We start from the raw sequence: 20,708 nt of genomic DNA on the forward strand, positions 1-20,708 counted from the left end.
CAGCAGGAATGAGAGATAAGTGCAAGTAGCCTATGCTTTTGTGTGTAAATCACAAACAAAAGGTATAACTGTGTGCGTTTGTGTGTGTGTGTGTGTGTGTGTGTTTTCCCGTTCGTGCACTAAAGCCAGGCGGTACAACTCGCGCTTTGATAAAGGATTCGCCTCTGGCCCACTTTCAGACGCTGTCATCCAGGTGTAAACACTCTGATCTATGAGTGTAGCGCTAAGGGGGGTGCACTTCACTGGCAGCACTCCCCCCCCCCCCCCCCCCCCCCCCCTCGCCATCGCTTCATTAGCGTGCCTCGGTTATTTCAGACCCAACATGACCCAGCGTCCATAAAATACTGAACCGGCTTCTCCCCCCGGGTTGCAGGTCGTCAAGCCAACACTTCCTGTTTGATGTGATTGTTAAAATTCTTGTTTGGAAAACCTCACAGGCCAGCGCCGATCTAAACTATATTATTCTTTCAAACCAGATCAATCCAGTTTATTCAGCAGCGTTTCATTTTGCGGCCTCTCTCGGTGGGGGGGACTTGTAAAAGCTGCCGCCTCTTGAACTATTGAGCCACTTTCATACCGCTAAGTATACAAGCATGCCTTGGATTCAGAGTACACACGCGATGAGATCATACAAGCAAAAGGTTGAACCTTTCTCCTTGTTTTCTTGGTAAAACCATTGATTTATGTAGCTTTGTAGTGGGAAAAAAAAGCATTCACTCCATGTTACATCAAACGACTTGAAGTTCTACATCCTCGAATCCTTGAAACGCTTGACGCATGAGCATCGTGAGATGTAACTGGGGTAACCGGGGGCGGGGGGGGGGGTTCTTCAGGTTGCTTTGTGAGCTGATATAAAGTCAAAGGCTGAGATTGAAAACAGTCCAGCTCACACAGACACAGCAGATTGTGAATGCAGCTCCTACGATCCAATATTCAAATGGTGGAAAACCAAGGAAAAGCTGGATTTTGGGGAAGAAACTTTGAATACAATGTTTTTTTGGACCAATAATGACCCCTTTAAGCAGCGCTGACTGTAACATGAATCCAAACAAAAATTTACAGAATTGTCTCTTATCAGTTGTATGAGATTTACAGTTTCGCAGCATAAACATAGTAAAGTACCTTCCATTACATCCCCTGTAAGCATAACAGATTTCTTTCAGGTATTTTTCTTACTCTGAAACTTGTGCATGGACTATTTCCTGGTGCTTATTTTGACATGTCCACAGTATAGAACAGTCACACTTTTATTGCGGTCTTTCGGTTGGTTGATGAGTTTTCCGCCACTTTTTATCAGTTCTGTTACATTTTCGAAAAGTTGCGTTTTCTGAGCCTTGAGCCGTGTGAACACCCAAAACACTGCAAAACCTTTCTGTAGCATCCGCGGTCTAAAGATGGTCTCATAAACTGATGGTTCACAACTTTTATTGCACCTTGTATGTGAACACACCGTAAGAGCTACAACGTAAAAAACAGAAACATACAATTAGCAACTCTTAACAGCATGTTTACCCTTAACCTTAGCCTTAAATTACTGCCTTAAATGAAATACATTACCTTACATAACAATAAACTTAAACATTGAAATCACTTTGTAGTAAACCTATTTGAACCAAAACACAATAGCACTCTCTAGTGGTTAGAAAATTACTCTAACAAAGCAGATAAACACGAGGTCTGTAAAATGAAAGAAACATACATTTAAGAAACATTTAACAAACTTAATACGAACCTTGTCTCCTTAAAAACCGGGTGCTATTGAAATGTAACTATAAACTTCTCCTTAAACTAAATTCTTAACTTTCACAGAGCACATGTCACTGTCCACAGACGTCTTCGGTGTTTTCTTCTTTACCACCGTCACTTCCGATTTACGGCACTTGCAGTCATTTCAAAATAAAAGCATACATAACATACCGTCATTTCAACTTAAAATAATAAACTCAAAAAATTGCACAATGAACATACTCAAGTTCATTTACACTTTCCGTTTAAGTAAATCTCTTTCATTGGCATTAAGTCAGGCTATTTTTTTTTTTTTTTTTTTGAGTTAGAATTTTTCCTTGAGCATGTTTTCTGGTGGCCTCATCTCCTTGTAGTCCCTGTTTACTCTTGGAATTAAAAACAAACCTCAGTTTTAAATTCCCTCTCTTTTGTGATGCGGGGGGAAACGCACACACTTGTTTTCTCCTTCCAGGACAGAGACTCATCCTTTCAACACTCTCCTCACACAAGCAGGCAAGAAGAATTGAACCACTTCATTGCTCATTCACTGCAAACTCAATGAGGTTTTGTGAAACTGCCTCTTGACCCATTTGCTTTGGAGGCGCCGGCTCCTGAGGTTGTTTCTGTCGATGGCTTTAGGAATCGGATTTTTCGACTCCGCGGCAAGTGTGCGTCTTTTGTTCGTGCCGACTTGTTAAAGTTGTGATATAACCTCGGTCAGCCAACCCTCAGGAAGGCACAACTTCATCTTACAAGCTTTTAGCAGTCGTATGCGCGGCGTTTCCATCTGTGTGTTAAGTGTTACTTAGTCATTACATACAGCCTCTGATTATCTCTGAGCCGTCGTGAAGTTGAACGAGACGTCCAGGAAGTGACCTTGACGGCCCCACAGAACCGTGATCCTGATATAATCGAGGGTATCTGGCTTTACACGGACAGGCAAAACTGGAGTTTAGTTCTCCAAGATGTTTTTAAAGCGACTTCTGAGAAAAGCTTCTTCCAAAAAATGTGGGCAAGTGCTTTGAATGCAGAGGGCGGTCACGCCAAATACTGATTTCTCTCCTGCTGATTCACATTGAAATATGCAAAAATTGATGGAAGAAATTCCGTGACAAGACATCATTTTGACACTCTTTACCCCCCACACACACTAGCCTCAAGCCATTGCACAGTACTTTAATAAATATTGTGATACGTTGACCTGGTTTCATGTCATGCAGGAGAAACTCCGTTTCAACTGATTTTAAAAAAAAAAGAAAATATATGTTACCTAGTGGTACGTGTGAAAAAGAGAGCTGCTCGCCTCAGACAGGACTCAGTTAGACCAGGATTGATGAGGTATCGTCAATCTCAAGCGACCATGCGTTGTCTGGCTTCTGTCTGTGGTCGTCTATCACGCGGCGTTCCACTCCATTAGCCTCTGTTTTGTGCCGACGCCTTTCCCCAAACTGAACCGTGTTCCTGCCAGAAATGTTCGAGAATTCAGCGCAGGAGATAAATCTAATCACATGCCTTTACATCACTTCACTCACACCAGAAGCGCTGTAGGGTTTTTTAAAATATGTTCCAACATAACCTTTGGTACTGTATAAATAGTTGAATGCTCAATTTGTTCTGGGTTGTTTACACGGCTTTTCCAGTTATTTTATTTTTCCATTTTCGTTCAATTTGCAAAATGAAGAAAACGGATATTGTGCTGAAAATGAAAACAATCGATAGAAATTGGAAAGGAAATGAAAAGTCTTTAAAAACACAGCAATCGTGTCGCTCAGTCCGTACACTGTAGCCTGCTGTGTTACAAATCCCAGATCATCCAGCAGGTCTGTTGAAAGGGGAAGCGCATCCTGTATTTAACCTCCGTGTTCTGTAAGACTTTGCAGAAATTTTCTTTAAACTAGCTCGTATTTGAATTTCATGAAGACGATGCCCTCTGGCATAAAGACATTATTCCGTGCCATAAATTGTATCCTGGAGGCAGTGAGTCATATTTTAAAGATGCAACCAACATGGCGCTGGTGCATTCGGGTGTGTCCACTGTATTGTTTAAATAAATGATGATCTGAATGCAGGGCGAGAGACAACAAGCTGCTTCCTGACGGGTCGTAGGTAATTTATTTGTGGACCGTGAAACTCACCTCGCATCGCTGTGCATTAGTTTTTCGTTTTCTCAATGCTAAACACTATGCGCTCCTGAAAGAGTTCAGGCCTCACGTGACCGGGTGAGGGACCAATTTAAATAAGATCCGCTAATGTTTGCAGGAACAGGAAAGACACCTAGAAACAGCTGGAGCCAGCAGAAAACCCGACTCACTGCCCCCGGCAATAGCCGAATAACAATCCCATACATTACAATATTTATATATTATGACAACGGTGCATTATTTTACTCCGTCCACGTTCACGGTGTGAGTTGTGACTCACTTTTTTCAGCCCAAACAACATAAAACCCAAATACCTTGATAAAAACCAGCCCAAATCTCAGCCTGTGTAGGAATCATGATAAAACCCTGAAACAAAAAAAACACAAAAAAAATGCATTATGAACTAAACGAAGCTAATAGGTCATTGGATTTGGCCACATCTGGCAACACAGGTCCGTACGCAAAAATCCATTTTCAAGTAGTTGCTAAGTACGAGGCGACAGAATCAAGACAAAATGATGAGGGGGGCCGGGGGGGCGGGGGGGGCGCTTCTTATTGTTGACGTCCGTCACACGTCAGTGACGACGCAGTCAGAAAAATTGCAGAATTGGTACCACATATGATCGGGGCTTGGTTCTGGTTTCTATTTCACTGCAGTGTGAACGAGGCCTTTTAGCCACTCTGATCCAAACACGTCACTACAAAGCATCGTGTTACCATGGCAACCGAGCTTTGGGTTTATGCATTTTTTTGTTTGTTTGTTTGTTTGTGGCTCTGAACCACGGATATATTTTACTTTCCTATAACATCACGTCTTGTTTTACAGTAATGTGGGCACTACACGCTTTTGCTTTGATCTGCTGCTGTGGCAGGAAGTGATCAAAGCGCCTTTTATGAGGCGTTTACTGAACACAGCACAGACGTCAGCATTTTTATGAGTCTTTGGAAACGATGTATGTTTTATAAATGAGCCCATTTACACCAAGAACAATAAATCAGTGAGTAGAGGAACTTCCAACAGTACAAATTCTTTCAGAAACGAACATTTGTAATATATTTTGATATTTATAGATCGGTAACTTTTGTATAATAGAGACTCAGAAGTGCACTTAATTCAAATTTAAGCATAATTCATATATTCAGGGAAGGGCTTTTAGATTAGATTGGCAAATTATACATAAGCCGCATGTCCGCCAGTAAGAATTCAACGAACTATGTTACAGCGCTGAGAGATTGAAGCTTATCGAGTCATTTCTGAAGAAGTATGACTAAAACTTCAAAAAAATAAATCCTTAACAACAATTTCTCTACTGTGGCGAGATTTCTGCTGGAGGAATCTAATTCAATTATTCACTCCCTCAAATCATAAATCAAAATGGAGCTGTTCACTGCCCTAGGCAGGGTGGGACAGTTCCTGCAGACTTCTTTCTTATTTTTGGTTTTGCTCAAATCTAAAAAAAAAATTATAATAAAAAAAGAAACTAGAGAGAGAGACAGAATCTGGAAGGAAGTGAAAATAATATCAGAAATTGTGCTTTTTTTTTTTTTTTTTTACTTTCAATGTACCTTTAGAAAACTTTCTAATGATCTGTGTGAAAGTTAAAAAGCGCGATAAACAAATGCTGGCTGCAGCACGACCCATCCACCACGAAGCCGTCCAAACACATTATAAACTTGATTCACAAGATGGAGATTAGGACTTTAACGCTGCAACTTTAAAATGAAAGGGAGAGGAATAATGAGAAAAATGGGGAACTGATAATGTATAGTTGATCGACTGCAATCTGTGCTTTATTCTGGTTCACGACATTAGTGCTATTCTATAATTGTATTTATTTGTGTTCTTGTGTATCATTTGGAAAACTAAAATTAAAGTTGAATAGAATTACGAAACATGTCTATATGTAAAATATGTTTCTCAATTATTGCATTTCTGGGCTGTATATAAACTTGCCAGATCTGATTTTTACTACTTTATTACTCCGAGGTATCGCGTATTTTGGTCACGTAAACAGACTCTAGGTTTACTTGTTGTTTGTACGGCTACAGCGCTGCATTGTACAACCAAACACTTGCACTGTGCTGGACACAGATACTTTTTTTTTTTTTGTGAAATACAGTGCCACATTCCAGCTTTTTGTTGAGTATCATCGTTTTTTCTGTATTTCCATGGAAAACTCGCCAGAGATCACAAATCCTACTGACACATTCCCAATTCTTAAACATTTATCATGCTGCAAAAGGGGGCGTCGATCACAGGGAGCAAAATGTAATTCAGTGTTTTTCCGAGTGCAGCGCTTGAGTGAGCTTTTTGATACCAACAGTGTACAGGGGCACGGGCCTGTTAATCTGGAGTTTCTCCAAAGAAGAAAGTTTTTTTTTTTAAACATAAAAATCAATTATTCTAATCAGTGGCTCTTCTTCAGACAGAGCTCATTGGATTTCCCTCTAAAGTGATTCAGAAAGTGCTTATAAAGTCATCCAAGAGTGAAGCCCAAACCTAATTTTACACTCTTTAACTTGGTTATTTCGGTCAGTTTTAGTCTTCTGACATCACAAAAATGAGTCAAAATATAAAGAAGGGAGTTGAAAACTAGTGCTTGTTCAGATGTAAGCGAACACTTCTGGCGCTTTTCCACTAATACGACGACTCAGCCTTTACCCGACTTGACTCGACTCGCCGTTGACGCTTTTCCGCAACCAGGGACTTCCCTGGTACCTGTGCGTTTTGGATTAACCGGTTTCCCTGTTAACTGGTCACCTTTTTTCACAGCAGGTGTTAAAAAAAAAAAACCTCGACCAAAATCGTTGCTGTACGCCATTTCAACGTATTTCCATGAAAGTTTAAAGCCTCGTACTGTTTGTCGTGTTCGAACATCTGCTAACGAAGTCACCAGTTAACAGGGGCACCAGTGGAACCGAAACACCGGACTGTGACGCACCGTCGTAACAAACCCCATTTTGTGATGTTTTTAAGTACAAATACATTCTATTTAATTTATGTTTTGAGCCGATAAGCCAATGCACGTTCGAGTTCAGCAGAGGCGAGGCGAAAAAAAGCGCCATTTGACCTGAGCAGAACCCGCTGCACTACAGCGACTCACCAATGGATGTTGAGGTGAATTTTATGACGCGATCTTACAGGAAAAGTCACAGTGGAGTGAAGGCCCAGACTTGTTGTTTTAGAGCCTTTGATAACAGTTGTAAATCTATAAACTGGGCCTGTTGGCCGGTGAGGGAAGCCAGAGCCTGTCGTCTGGTGTTTTATAGCCCGTTAGCCCGAGTGTGTGTGTGTGTGTGTGTGTGTGTGTGTGTGTGTGTGTGTGTGTGTGTGTGTGTGTGTGTGTGTGTGTGTGTGTGTGTGTGTGTGTGTGGGAGGGGACGGCATGTTTGACAGGGCGGAGAGCAGCGAGTGTAATCACAGCTGGAGGAGGAGAAAGGAAAACTTCCTTTATCCCTTCTCATCTATCTTTAGTTTCCTTTTCTGTCTCCCCTACGTTCTATATCGAAAGCGTCTTTTTTTTTTTTTTCCCCTCCCTGCTCCTCTTACGAGTAGAACTGGAGGCAAAAAGACAAAAAGGGGGAGTCGGTCTCCCTGCTTTAGAAGCTGTATTAGCCCAGATATGCTGGGAATTAGACGTAATAGTTGAGTTTCCCTCCGGCGAGTTCTGACTAAAACAGTCATGGAGAAGAATTTAGGTGGAAGGCTTTTTTTTAATTCCCTAACGTCGTCAACTCCCCGGGGCGCGGTGTGGGTATTCGCTCTGCCGTAATCTGTAATTGGCTTAAACTGTGGTAAACACATTTAGCATTCAGAGAACAGGTGTGGATTGTTGTTGTTCAATCGGTACAGTAAACAGAGGATAAACAGGCTGCAAGTGTGTTTTAGCGCGTGTGTGTGTGTGTGTGTGTGTGTATTTAAATGTGAATTTAAAACCATTTATACACTCACATTGTGGAGGCAAAAAATGAAGCCTGTATCTGGAATGTGGAAAGGAAATAATAAGATTTAAAAGCGAAAATAGTTATTGCTTGTTTTCCTCAAACACAATGTTTTTGGTTTCTTTGTTTTTCCATTGAACAAAAACAGAAAAAAAAAAGATTATCAAGACAAACCTGCTTGAATAAAATGGCGCTTGGACCACCATAACCACGTGTAAATAGAAGACAGCGCAGCAAAGAATTGAATACACGTCATTTTTTTGTCTGTTTGCTGATTTTTCTGAAGTGAAGGAACAAGACACAATATTGTCTTTTATCGTTTCCGATGATGGAATATCCTCATTTTCACTTTACAAAAGGAAAGCTGAAATCCTCCTGAAAATGCAACTTTTTGGAAATGGCTTCCAAGGTGGGACTTTTTGAAAATGCAGCAATTCTGTCTCCATGTATACGGGGGGGGTTGAAAGATACTTTCCAAGAATATTCTTGCGCCGTCTCCATGGAAATGGGGGGTGGGGGACGCAATTTTCCGAAAACGTCTCCCAAAGTGGAACTTTTCTGAAGCACTCTGGTTCCCGCTCCATGTAAACAGGAGGGATATGCATTTTTCCAACTTTTAACAAAAACTACTCGCCCGCACTGCAATTTTCAGGGAGGATTTGCCATCATCCAAGGACGGTTGATTAGATTTTGGACAATCGGCGGCTAACCATATCCAAATAAAACCCCCAACAACTGTGAAAGAAATGTCTCGTACAGATCAGATGAGAGAGGCACCTCATGGAGGTCAAAGTAGATCAGAGTCTGTTGCCATGGAGACGCTCCCTGCTCAGCGATGTCGCAACCTGACCTACCTAGTTAGCATCGATATGAGCTAATGGCTAACATGCTAGTGCCGCGAACTCGGTTCCGCAAACAAATGTGGCGTTAGCAAAGGTCTGCGCTCTGCCAAGTGGAGCTCTAGATTATTACTGTTTTGTTTTTTTCTTTTAAACTTTAGTTTTTTTCATTGTCACGATGCATAATTTCCATTTCATTCATCCACCATTCCAGTTAATTTAACTTGATTCATTTGAATGAGATCGTAAAGCACAATTAACCCAAGCATTATTATTTATTAAATTATAAAAAAAATTTATGAGTGGGCTTTAATTTCTAGCACATAAAATTATTACAAATGTTGTAATCTTCAACCCTGAATGCCTGCAGCACCCTTGTCTTTCTGCCCTATTTAACATACTTGATGGCGTTTTTTATTTTTATTTTTATTTTTTTTATTCCTCACCGCTGCAAACCTCCCAACCTCAGTCAACCTTTATTTTGTGTGAGGGCACTCCAGGCCTTCTTTTGGTTTCTGAGAATAATTTGGCATCCAATCTTTATAGCTGTCTTGGCGCACTCTGCCGTGACATTTTTGGGAATTTATAGGACTTGGCTGGAGGAGACCGTTTAATTACAGGTCAAAACAAGGGGACATATTTTGATTTAAAAGTTTAAAAAAAGTTTTTTACGTCGTTTCAGTCGCTATTTGAGGCATTAGATTAGGTCAGGGTGTGAGTCAAGAAGAATTAGTTCCACATTAGCAAATGTTACAATATGTCCAATTTTGTCTATTCACATTTGGTTAATAACTTTATTTGTAGATTCTTGTCTAATTAGAATTGTTTTGAACAACTTGAGTGAATCAAATACGCAACATTTCTGAGTTTGACAACCTCAAGTCAAGCTGAAATTTGAGATTATAATACGGCTGTGCAGTTTGACATATCACAGTAAACTGTTTTATAGAAATTCTAAGGTTCGTCTAACTATTTTATGGATTTTTACATAAAGTAAGGTTAATTTACCTTGACTGCTACAACCCAGTTGGCCTCACACAGACTCGCATTCACACCGAGTGGCAATTTCAGGGTCACTAATTAACCTCAGATACATGTTGTTGTTTTTATTTGTACTGTGGAACGCGACCAGAGTGCCTCGAGGAAACCCATTCAAACATCACCTGCTAAGAAAGGCTGGTAGCAGGAGTCACCAGTTAACAGGGGCACCAGTGAAACCGAAACACCGGACAGTGAAGCAGTGGAACGATCCGCATTTTGTGAGATTATTATACAAATATCCACTATTTCATTTATTATTTGAGCTGATATCCCACGCACATTCGCGCTGCATCATATCGGGGGGCGATTACTTCGGCACGACGGGGGCGAATCTCAGATGACTCCGCCCGCGGCGTGGTGGTATTATACTATTAATATAGTAATGGAAAACGACGGAGGCTGAGTTGAGTAGTGGCGAGTCGAATGGAGCAGGGCTGAGTAGGTACTCGTGTGAAAAGCACCGTGGCTGTGTGTTGGATGCTTCAGTAGTTATTTATCCTGCAGAAAATATGAATACTTTCTCACAATGGATCAAGGGGTAAGACTGTCATTGTCATATGGAATGGAAGTAGTAGTAAACATAGTTTTTTGTGTGTGTGTGTGTGTGTGTGTGTGTGTGTGTGTGTGGGTGGGGGGTGTTGTTGGAGACAACTGCTCAAATACGCATTCACGATTTCTTTTCCATCTGCGTTGCGTCTCATTCCGCTGCTCCTGCCGCCGACAGCCTGTTTATGTCTGCCTCCTCGTTCTGCTCCACTATAATTGGGTGGAGTTCCTCTGTCCGCTGCGCCTGCAAACCAAACATGTCATCATTTTTCCTCTCAGTCGCTTTCAAGTGCTGAGTCGTCTTATTCACTCTTCCAGTTGCTGAATCTCCCCCCTCCCGTTTGCACTGAAAACACACGCAGTTTTCAAAGCTGTCGTCCCCGACATCCCTTCCTTTTAGCCGCCACGCACTTGCTTCAGGTGTCGCAGACGATTTCAGACGGAGAGAGAACAGTGAATGGTATCTCTTTGTGGCGGGGAGGCACTGGGGCGGAAAACATATTTTGTCCTTCAGAAGAGTCTTATCCACGATCTTAAACACAAACACACTGTGTTTCACGGGCTTCTTGGTATCCGAACCTCAAACTTAACCTGATTCCTATATGAACATGTGCTCAGCTTATATTCTGTTTATTCAGTGGAATTTCCATTGAATTCTATTAGTTTAGACCGAATCTAATATCAGATGTGGGTGTTTCGACATCTGGAAAAAAAATCAACTTAAAGACACAAATAATTTTCTTTACATGCCTTCCAATACCACAGATACGACAAGTCAGGTGTTCTTTTCAGAAGTTGGACTCCAGACCCCATCCGGTCCTGATAAAGACACTGAATATCTCCAAGCGGTGTCGTTATTTTGTGCGACCGGTTGATTTCAAACCACGTTGAGATCTGCTAAACAAGTTAAGTTTGACATTACGACAAGAGTCCACTTGCTATAACTTTTCCTACAGACACTTTAAATTTAATCGCAAATGACAGAAACCTATCTTTACCGTCAATGTGGACCTCCGTCCCTTGTCTCCACGGTGATTCGTGTCCCTGTGGATTAGTGGGAAAACACGTTTTTGATCCCTACTAGTATATAAAAACTCGCCACACACACACACACATACAGATTCTGGATTGCTATTCATTACGTGGTGACGCCAAACTACCTGTCAGCTTGGATAATTCCCTCTCATTAACCTAAAAGATCCGTCTCAGACAGGCCATCACTCATCCGTGGCTCCCATGCGGCGTGTGCCCGGACTTTGTGAGCGTGAACGCTTCGCCGTCTGTTTGTCACCACGAAGGTGCTTGAGGGGAGACGGATTGGCGGCGTGCGCTGGCGTCACTCGCTTGAAGTGGGTTCGGGGTCCATTTAATCGGGTTGGCGACTGGTTTTGTCGACGCCGCGGCGTCACTTCGAAGCGTTTTGGCTTCACGGGCTCACGACGCACGTATACCAAAGATGCGCAGATTCTTCCTCCTGCCCCGGTTTTCAAGATCTTCTGTTTTCCCCTCCAGGAAACCAATTCTCTTTAAAGCGGATTGTAGGGCTGTATCGGCCATCTGCTGCGACTCCTCGGTCATAACAATGCGGGCCTCAGCTAGCTCAATCCGGCTAGTGTTAGCCGTAACTTCCCGGTTAGTGTCAGTTAGCTTACCCGCTAAAGTTACGAGAGTGGTTGACATGCTCGTTAGTCTCTGGTCGATACCATCAAGTCTTCCTCCAAAGTCCGACCGCATTGCCCGGAGCTCTGATAACACTTCTCCGTGTTAGCAACGTCCATGCTGTTAGCAGTCTGAGTGCTAGCTATGCTAACACTCGTGTCATCCAGGAGGCTTACCGGGGTCGTTTTCGTGCTCGTCTTGCGTCTGCGGGTGAAGATTTCACACTGTTTCGCGGTTGGTGTCTTTGACATGGCCTTTTTTAACTCGACTGTTGGCAGTTTGATCGGGTTTTTCTAAGAAAAGTGTAGCATGGTGTCGGAGCTTCTCGGCTAGACCTCCATCTTGGTCACGTGACCCCCCCCCCCCGGAACTCACGACGCACTTGTATTTCGTTCAGAATTCAGACCTGCACCAGGCTTTGCAGCTACGTACATTTAAAGGAGGAAAAGAGAAGCAGATTAAAAATATTTAGTAATCTGTTTGGGAATTCAAGCCTATCGAAACCAACACTGGCTGAAGTACTCTGCCCTGTTATTTGCCCGCTGTTGGTACGTCAAGACCCCCCGGTCCTGGTAAAACACAACATTCCAGGAACAAAAGAGCCCTTTTTTTGCCCGTTACCAACAACAAAGGAATTTAATTGCATGGGTACTCATGCGGCGTCAGTGTTTTATCTGTGTTTTTGGTCAACACGTTATAGTCGACTCAGCAAAAGCGCCGGCGCTTCACTCCACTGAACATTAGACAGAAACTGTCTTCTGCATGTTCATAGTTTAGAAGTCGAGAACGCTTTGGTCTTATCGCAGTGTGATTACGGCAACATATCTGCAACTGCTAATGTATTTCTGACTGGTTGAATGACGGGAGAGGGCACGATGTACAGCCGGGGTTATTAAAAAAAAAAGCCTAAAAAAAAAAATTAGGATGCGTGGTGGCGTTGGACGAAGGAGAACCGAGTCCCGGAGCTCATTATTGCTGAAGTGGAGCGTTTCAGGGCCGCTGATCAACATTCTGCAGTCGGCGTCACTCATTCCACGCCGGAGCGACTCGTTGTTTTGGTGATGACTTGTTTACCCGGGCTTTTTATTTTTATTGACGCTGCTGCTCGTCCTGATTTATTCAATAGGATGTTCTTTTGTGTCTTTTTTTTTCACTTTCAACCCATTTGTGGTTCATTTGCAGGCTTGTCCACCTTCATACCCGAAGGGTATTTTCTTTCCTGTTTTAGCTTCCCCTCCTCTGATCTTGACCTTTTTTTTTTTTCTTTTCTTTTGTCCCGTCTCTTCTCTCTGGTGGCGGCAGGCTTCAGAGGAGGCCTCCCTGCTCCTGTCCAGCCCCAGGATGCTGCTCCCGGCCTCAGGCACGCTGCCGCCGGGCGCCCCCTTGTCCGTGCACCACCAGATCCAGCTGCTCCAGCAGCAGCTCCAGCAGCAGCAGCAGCAGACGCAAGTGGCCGTAGCACAGGTGCGTATATTCTCTGCACAGGTTAAAAAAAAAAAAAAAACACACAGTGAGGCTCGTCACGCACACTCTCTCACACGGCTGAGAGCGACCGTGGGTGATGATACCAGATCAGTGGGGGATTGTTTGCGTGCTCGTGAATATTCAACCTCCCACTCTAGACTTTCCTCCATAGAAAAAAAAAAGAAAAAAGAAGTACTCTGCATGCATTCTGATTGAGATTTCACGAGAATCCTGTACCTGCAGCGGCTCGTGCGATGATCATTAGGCGTAACGAGTGGTGCTTAGACCTTGAGTAAACTGTATGTTGCCTTGGCAACCGGTGACCTCTCGTTCTGCATGTCTGCAATCACCCCGGTTTAATTGGGAGCCACGACAACAATAATGACAGCAGATTTGTGCTTTGGTGCATGTGATGTGTTCGGCACCTGAAGTTGCTGCAGGTGTTATGGATAATATATATATATATGTTTGTGATTCCATGTGTGAAATACCATATACCTGAAATGAATTTTTTTTAAGAAGAAGCAGAAAATAAAACTTCAAACCTGTTGCACTGCCGGGTCCTCGGCCCTGGATGTTTGGATGAAACATAAATATTGTAACTCACAAACTTTCACTTTTTTTTTTTTGTTGTTTTGACCCAATGCCCAAAGATAACAAATACAGAAAAAGAAAAAAATTACAAAAAGATACCTTTTACGAATATATAAAGAAAAATGACTTGCAAAATATTAATTACAAATAAAAAAAAAAAGCCAAATTAAAATTTAAAAAAGATTATGAACACAGGTCGATTTCATAAGCTGCAAATCACCTCGCCATTGGCCAGGCACATTTCATATGAAATATACTAAATATGCTTTAAAGAAGTCTATTCTGCCAGTTTCCTCTTTTAAGGGTCACAACAAGTCATTTTAACTCGCACTGTAAAATGTAATTTTTACATTTGGACGTCTTTCTTTCCTCACATTGTGGAATCAAACACAAGTCCTACACCCTCTGGTTGACGCTGTGATAGTTAGTAAGGAAGGTCCCATTTCACAGTAACAAGTGTAGTTCGCGACCACCAGCAACAGAGCGCTGATTCCAATACACCACGGAATTTATCGACCAATTTGGAGTTTGGAAGTTTTGTGAAGGGGGAGAAAGAAAAAACAAAGCTGAGGTCCCCCCCTCGCTTTCTCTCAGATAAACTCAAACTGACAGGTGAGTAAATTTGCCTCGGGCTGTTTTCAAGCAGTATTAATGAAGCTGGAGCGCCTCCTTCAGTGATGAAGGTCAGAAAGTGGAAAATATTAAGCTAATTAGTTGTTTTTTTTCTCAGATAATGCCCAAGGATACAAAAGGAGAGAGCGATTGCTCTGATCACATGTTTTGCACTTTTTTTTTTTTTTTATGATTATTATGTCCCGAAGCTGGTGGAAAACAAAACAGCTGTACTGAGTGTTTTCACAGCAGATCCTTAATAGCAGCGATTGAATTTGTTCAGTTTGTTGAAAAGTTGTAGTTTTTCAGATTTTTGGAGTTTTTTATAAAAAAAAAAATGTTTTTAGATTATTTCAAAATGTTGTTTTTTTTTAATAATATGTAAGATATTTTTATAGAACCTTCATCAATGTGCAATTTCTGACTGAACGAGGAAAAATCACCGTCAAAATGAACTCCTCGGTTCCTCGCTGTGGAGCTGGAGGTCAAAGTAATACCATCTCTGTTTTGATTATTTCCCACCTCAGATGTTTTGGGCCAAGTACTGTATAATAACATCTGTTTATCCGAGTTCACAAGCAGAAAACTACAGCTAATCTAGGCTGTAATGTTTTCACTTTTGTGTACAAATTGTTGTCATACGATCCCAAAATAGTCTCACAAATCATGGTGCCACAAGAATACACTCTAAACAATGGATCGTTTTACACAAAGCTCTCCTTCAAAATAGTATATGTATTTGCAGAGGTACTCAAAGAAATCTATATACACAAAACATGGCTAAGACCTTTTTTTAAAAGAAAATATTATTGTATCTTTGACTGCAATATAAGAAATGTGTTGTTGTTGTACTGCCTGGGTGAACCAACCTTTTTTATGTGTTACTGCATCAATCAGATTTTGATTTAGAGGTTCAGTGAACCAGGAGCTGCAGTACGAGTTTTACTCAATGTTTTCTACACAGAGGCGTAGTGAGTTAAAGAGCACAGCTACATCCATGTGTCTCAGCTTGCAAGATGAGATTTTCTTTTTTAAATCCACTTTGATTAATCCATTTTTGATCAACAACAAAAAAAAAAAAAAAACTGCTCTACTGCTGCTTTATGGATATCCCCAAGTCTTAAGTGTTTTAGTGTTTCTTTTAATGCTTGAAATAGTTCAAAAATGGTTAAATTATCAGGCTTTTGGGTTTCCGGCCATAAAAATGGGAAGATAAATCTGAAAAATGTGCCCGAAGTCAGTGGGATATATTGGCATAATAGATATAAATGCCGGCATGATTTATTTTCCATTTATCACCTGGATCTGCTTTGCAAGTCATTCCGGCAGCTGTGTTGAAGCGTAGCGCACACAAGCCATGAGGTAGACGCTCTGTGTGAATTAAGTAAAAGGGACACGTCGCCAAAGGGGTGAAGAGGGGATCACTTTGCCTCTGGAATCCCCTCTTGGCGGCTTTACGGACCAATCGGGGAGCCGGGAAACGCTCTACACCTGTTGAAAACGCCACCGCACAAGCCCGAGTGGAGGTCAGAGTAAATGGAGGTAAATTACCACAGCGGCCCGACGCTAATGACAGTCCTCCAAGAGACGAGTGGAAGTGGAGATGTTTAATGAAGTCTTGAAAATTGAAGGGAGTGCCTCTGCTATCTGGCTCCAGATGAAACCTCGCCGTGCAGCTGCCACTTAATGTAGGCTGACATCTTCCTTGTCTCTTTTATTTATTTATATTTATTTTGCTTCTTTAGCCTACTTACCTGTCATTTTCAGGAATCCTCTTTGATCCTCACCTCGCTTTCCTTATACCGTCTCAGCCATTCATCCAATCCTTCAATGATTCATGCGTTCCCTCGACTCAGTCGCTGCCCTCGCTTTAACCAGACGTCCGTTACCGCTCCCTCCCTCCCTCCCTTCCCCCCTACGAACTAACGGCCGGCCCTTTCTCTTCCACCCTTCGTTCATTACCCATTACAAATGTAAATTGCATCTCTTAAGTGGTTTCCTCGTCATCGCCCTGACGAAATGACCGTTTCTCCCTCGGTCTATTTCTCCCCCCAAAAAAACGAGATAAAGAATGGGGACGGACCGCTATTGGAGGAGTTTCAAACCCTTCCACATCAAAGGGAGCCGGCGTGGGCAGCGACGATAATCCTGTCTGAGGGAGCACATCCTCCGCCGGCAGAGCCACGTGGAGCGCCACTGCAGCAAGCGGCAGTCGCAATGTCATCGCGCCGCCAGCGTTCACAACTCACACACAGATGAAACAAAAACGAAAAAAAAAAAAAAATCAGACCTGCAACAATCGTGCGCTCATTAACACAAAGAAACAACACAGACACACGGATCAGACACGACACTGTGACCTCCCGACTGCCATGTGGCTTGTTCTTTGCAACTGGTGCAACCCGACACGAATCGTTTTGAGTCCTGGAAACTGAAAAGGCGGCGCTTCCATCGGGGCTGCTGCAGGTTTTGCTCCGACCCAGATTTTCTCTCACCGGTCATAATGTTGTGGCTGATCGCACTCGCACAGTTGGGGGGGGGGATATCAGGGACCAAGCAGTTAGGCAAACAGGTTTCTTTGAAAAATGATTTTATTTACCCAACAAAATACAACGGACCAATGAAGGTTTCTTTAACAGAAAATGAGGCCAACTAAACAACTCAGGGGTTTATATCGTGATTGGGTGAAACCAAGTAAAACACAAGGGGGGAAACAAATGACAATACACAAACTAATGGTGGGGAAACTACTGAACCTAAAAGAAACCCCCCCTCTGCTATGTCGGAGGTGGTGGGGCCAACTGCTTGGAACAGCCTCTCGTCTGTTGCCCCGCCTTTGCCACTGCCCGGCGACTCCTCCCATCAGCATAGTAACTCAAAAATAGAAAAACATAATTAATACAAAAGAAATGTGGCAAATGATAGTCTTTCAGTGTAAAAATGTGTGCACGTCATTCAAACAGTGAAAGATTAAAAAATCAATTAAATGGAATAAATCAAGTGTGCAGTGCATATGAAAAATTTTTGGGGTGTGGCTGACTGTAAACCAGGAAGTGAGGTGAGTGAAGGCAGCACCTGCAGGCTTTACTGTAGGACACAGGGGGGAAACCATGAAACACCGTGTTACGACAACAGACGTAGTAGGATTATGACAGAAAAGACTGGCGATACAGTACAGGAATTATCACTCGATATATCATAATGTAGTGCAAGAGAATCAGAAAAGCAATATATTTATGTTGCTCTATAGATTCCCCATATGTTGGAAGCTTAAAACGCCTTGTAGACACAGCTGGAGTCTCCAATCTGCATTGGGAACCATAAAAGGAAAGTAGTTAAGAAAAAATCCCAACAAGGCATTGGGGAAGATTAAAATTGTCCCCGGGCCTCGTTCTGCCTGAAAACTGTTTTGAACAATGGTGGCATTAAAAAAAAAAAGAAGAAGAAGAAGCAGCAGCAAGACGCCGGCGTCTAATTAGAACTTTAACGAGTCACTTCAGGTGCTGGAAGCTCCTTCAATTTCACCGCGCTCAGATAAGAAGGCAGAAGGCGTCGGGTAGCGGCAGGTTTACTACCAGGGGACGACGGCAGTGGGACTCAAGTGGTGCACTTTTTAATTGGCTTTTTTGTCTGGCCTCAACTTTTTTTGAAAGGGGTTTCAGTTGTTCTCCCTCTTCAAGTCCTGAAAAGGGAACGAGGACTTTATTGTTTCCAAGCTCGTCGGCTGTGATCCGTTCTCTCTCTCGCGCGTGCACTCGGGCGTTAACTCTCCGATATCAAAACATCTTCATGTCAAATTAGTTGAATATTCTGATGAATACTGATGATCTGTACTAAAACATCTTTAATATTAAAAGATATGCTGCACAGATTCTTATTTTTGACTCGTCTGTACCTTGCAAATGTCCCTGACTGGGAAACTTTTATTTGCTTCTGCTTCACATGTTTCAGACTATTATGCAGATGATCTGCCGCCTTCTGCATATGAAGTACCTCTTTCCATTGTTACAAACACCGGCTTCTCTCTTCCTCAAACATAAGCCTTCAGTCCGGTTTTATTTGAATAATGCCAGTTATAACATAGCCATCATTTACCTAGAAAAACAAAACATTCAAAGTCCACATGAACCAGCATAAGAGGGACTTTAGAGAGGAACTGAAGGTGGCTGGTTTCCACTGCGTTAAACACAATGAGCTATTCCGATGACTTAACGTTGGCAGGAGGCACAGAAAACAAACCCGCTGTTACAGATCCTGCAGGAAGGCACAGAGTGACGCATCGGTGACCTTTGCATTCATGCAGAGTAAGAAAAAGAGAGAAAGCTCAGTGTGATAAAGTCGAAACTTATAGCAGCTTCACTGGAAATCGATCTGAGCAAACCCTGGCTGTGAGATGTGACAAATAGGAAAGTTCTACATCTGATCCCAAAGCGAGAGGTCCAGTGTTGGTGTGATTTCATTACCCATCTGTTTGGAAGACCGTTTAGGCAGTCGAATTGCTTTTCCTCACTGACCTGACTTGACTAAACTTGCGAAGCCAACAATACATTAAGATGGTGACATTGGGAGGATTGTTCTGTGTACGTAAAGATATTTCAGACAAATATCACACAAACACGTCAAATGCAAAATAATGATAATCATGTAACTGTGGTGGTTGTTAGGATCCAGGCCTCTCACCCAGAGGATTATGGGTAAGGGGACGGGGTTTGGGTTCTCCCGCGCCCAGGCTGTTGTGGGCTGTTCCAGTAGAGTTCTGTGAGTTATGAAATAAAGACGTGTTCCAAGATTCAGCTCTGCCTCATCCTTCATCCTGCCACATAACCTTAGATGTTGCACATTCAAAATGACATTACCAAGCAAATGATCTTCCCCAACATACTTATTTGTATTTAAAAACAAATAATAAGTAACTCTTATCATCTTATTTTTATTTATTTTTTGTACTTTAAGAATCAGTATATGGATGCAAAGCTCTATTTCTCTGCGTTCTGGTGATTTGGGGAACTTTAGCGATCGTAAACGATGTAGGAGTTACGAATATGAGGACAATGTATGCAAGTTGACAGGATTGAGAAATAGAGTTAACGCCTTCACACTCACGGAGTGTATTGGCTTATAGACATTCCCAGTCATTGCTTCTACCAAGTGCGTTGTTTTCGTTTTGCTATTCTATTATCTGAATGCAGCTTCCCGCTACCACTGAACTCATAAGTCAGTGCAGGACTCTGCATCTACAATATATATATATATATAAATCCCTGTGAATCACCTTTAATACATATGATAATGTTGTGCTTGAGCGGACAGGAGAGTATATGGTATACACCTCAACCATTATGCTATCAGGACAACATGTTTTCTATTTTCGCGGAGATTGCCTTCTCTTCCCCTCGGGGTACGATTATGTTTCGTATCCAAGTTCTGATCCAAGCACCAATTTATTCTTTACAGCACGAGATGTGTTGCTGGAATTTGTTTCTGGTCTGGAAGATTATTACAAGTTATAATAATGCAGCGTTAACCCCCCCCTGGCTACGTTAGTGACAAATAGGCCACACTGGGCTCGACCCAGTCACTTCCTCTGAGCTGCAGTAATAAAACTTTGGAGGCATATTGGAGTAGCAATAGTAATAATAATTAATAATAACAGCAATAATTAAAAGGTTTGATTCCAGAGATGGTGCCCTCCGTGTATGAAAAGGGAAAGAAATCGTCCGTACTCTTGCGTCTCTACTTTATTGATCCACTTCAAGAAATTACTTTCAAGGTCCCATATAATGCAAAACTCACTTTATAGTGGTTTTCTAATAGTAATGTGTCCCCATAGTTTGTGTATGACAACCCAGAAGTGACGGATGTCTGTCATCTCCCTCACACACAAATGTGTTCTCATACAGGAGATTCAGAAAATGTTCCCCTCATGACATCATGTGGAGAAATTAACACAGCTCATTAGCATTTAAAGGTACAGGCACAGAAACAGCCTGTTCTCTGCAGAGCTCACTGGAGGGACTTTTTTTTTTTTTTTTTTTTTTTTTTTTTTTTTTACTTTCTAACTGAAATTACAAAACCAAGGGTGGATTTGGGGCAATACGCTTTAAATACAATGTTGTTGGTCTTCCAGCACCTTTTGTGAATTTGT

At 42.1% G+C, this 20,708-nt stretch overlaps 1 protein-coding gene across 1 annotated transcript in view; it reads left to right on the forward strand.

The window, feature by feature from the left end:
• Nucleotides 1–20,708, forward strand: part of nos1apa (nitric oxide synthase 1 (neuronal) adaptor protein a) — a gene marked incomplete at its 3' end in the record, with an annotated part of 171,963 nt that overhangs the window by 142,713 nt on the left and 8,542 nt on the right. The window contains exon 8 of the mRNA XM_080506953.1: nt 13,196–13,357. Within this exon, the coding sequence (XP_080363079.1) occupies nt 13,196–13,357 (162 nt within the window). The remainder of the gene's footprint in view (nt 1–13,195; nt 13,358–20,708) is intronic.

Source organism: Blennius ocellaris (genome assembly GCF_963422515.1).
Source record: "Blennius ocellaris genome assembly, chromosome: 12".
Classification (NCBI taxonomy): domain Eukaryota; kingdom Metazoa; phylum Chordata; class Actinopteri; order Blenniiformes; family Blenniidae; genus Blennius; species Blennius ocellaris.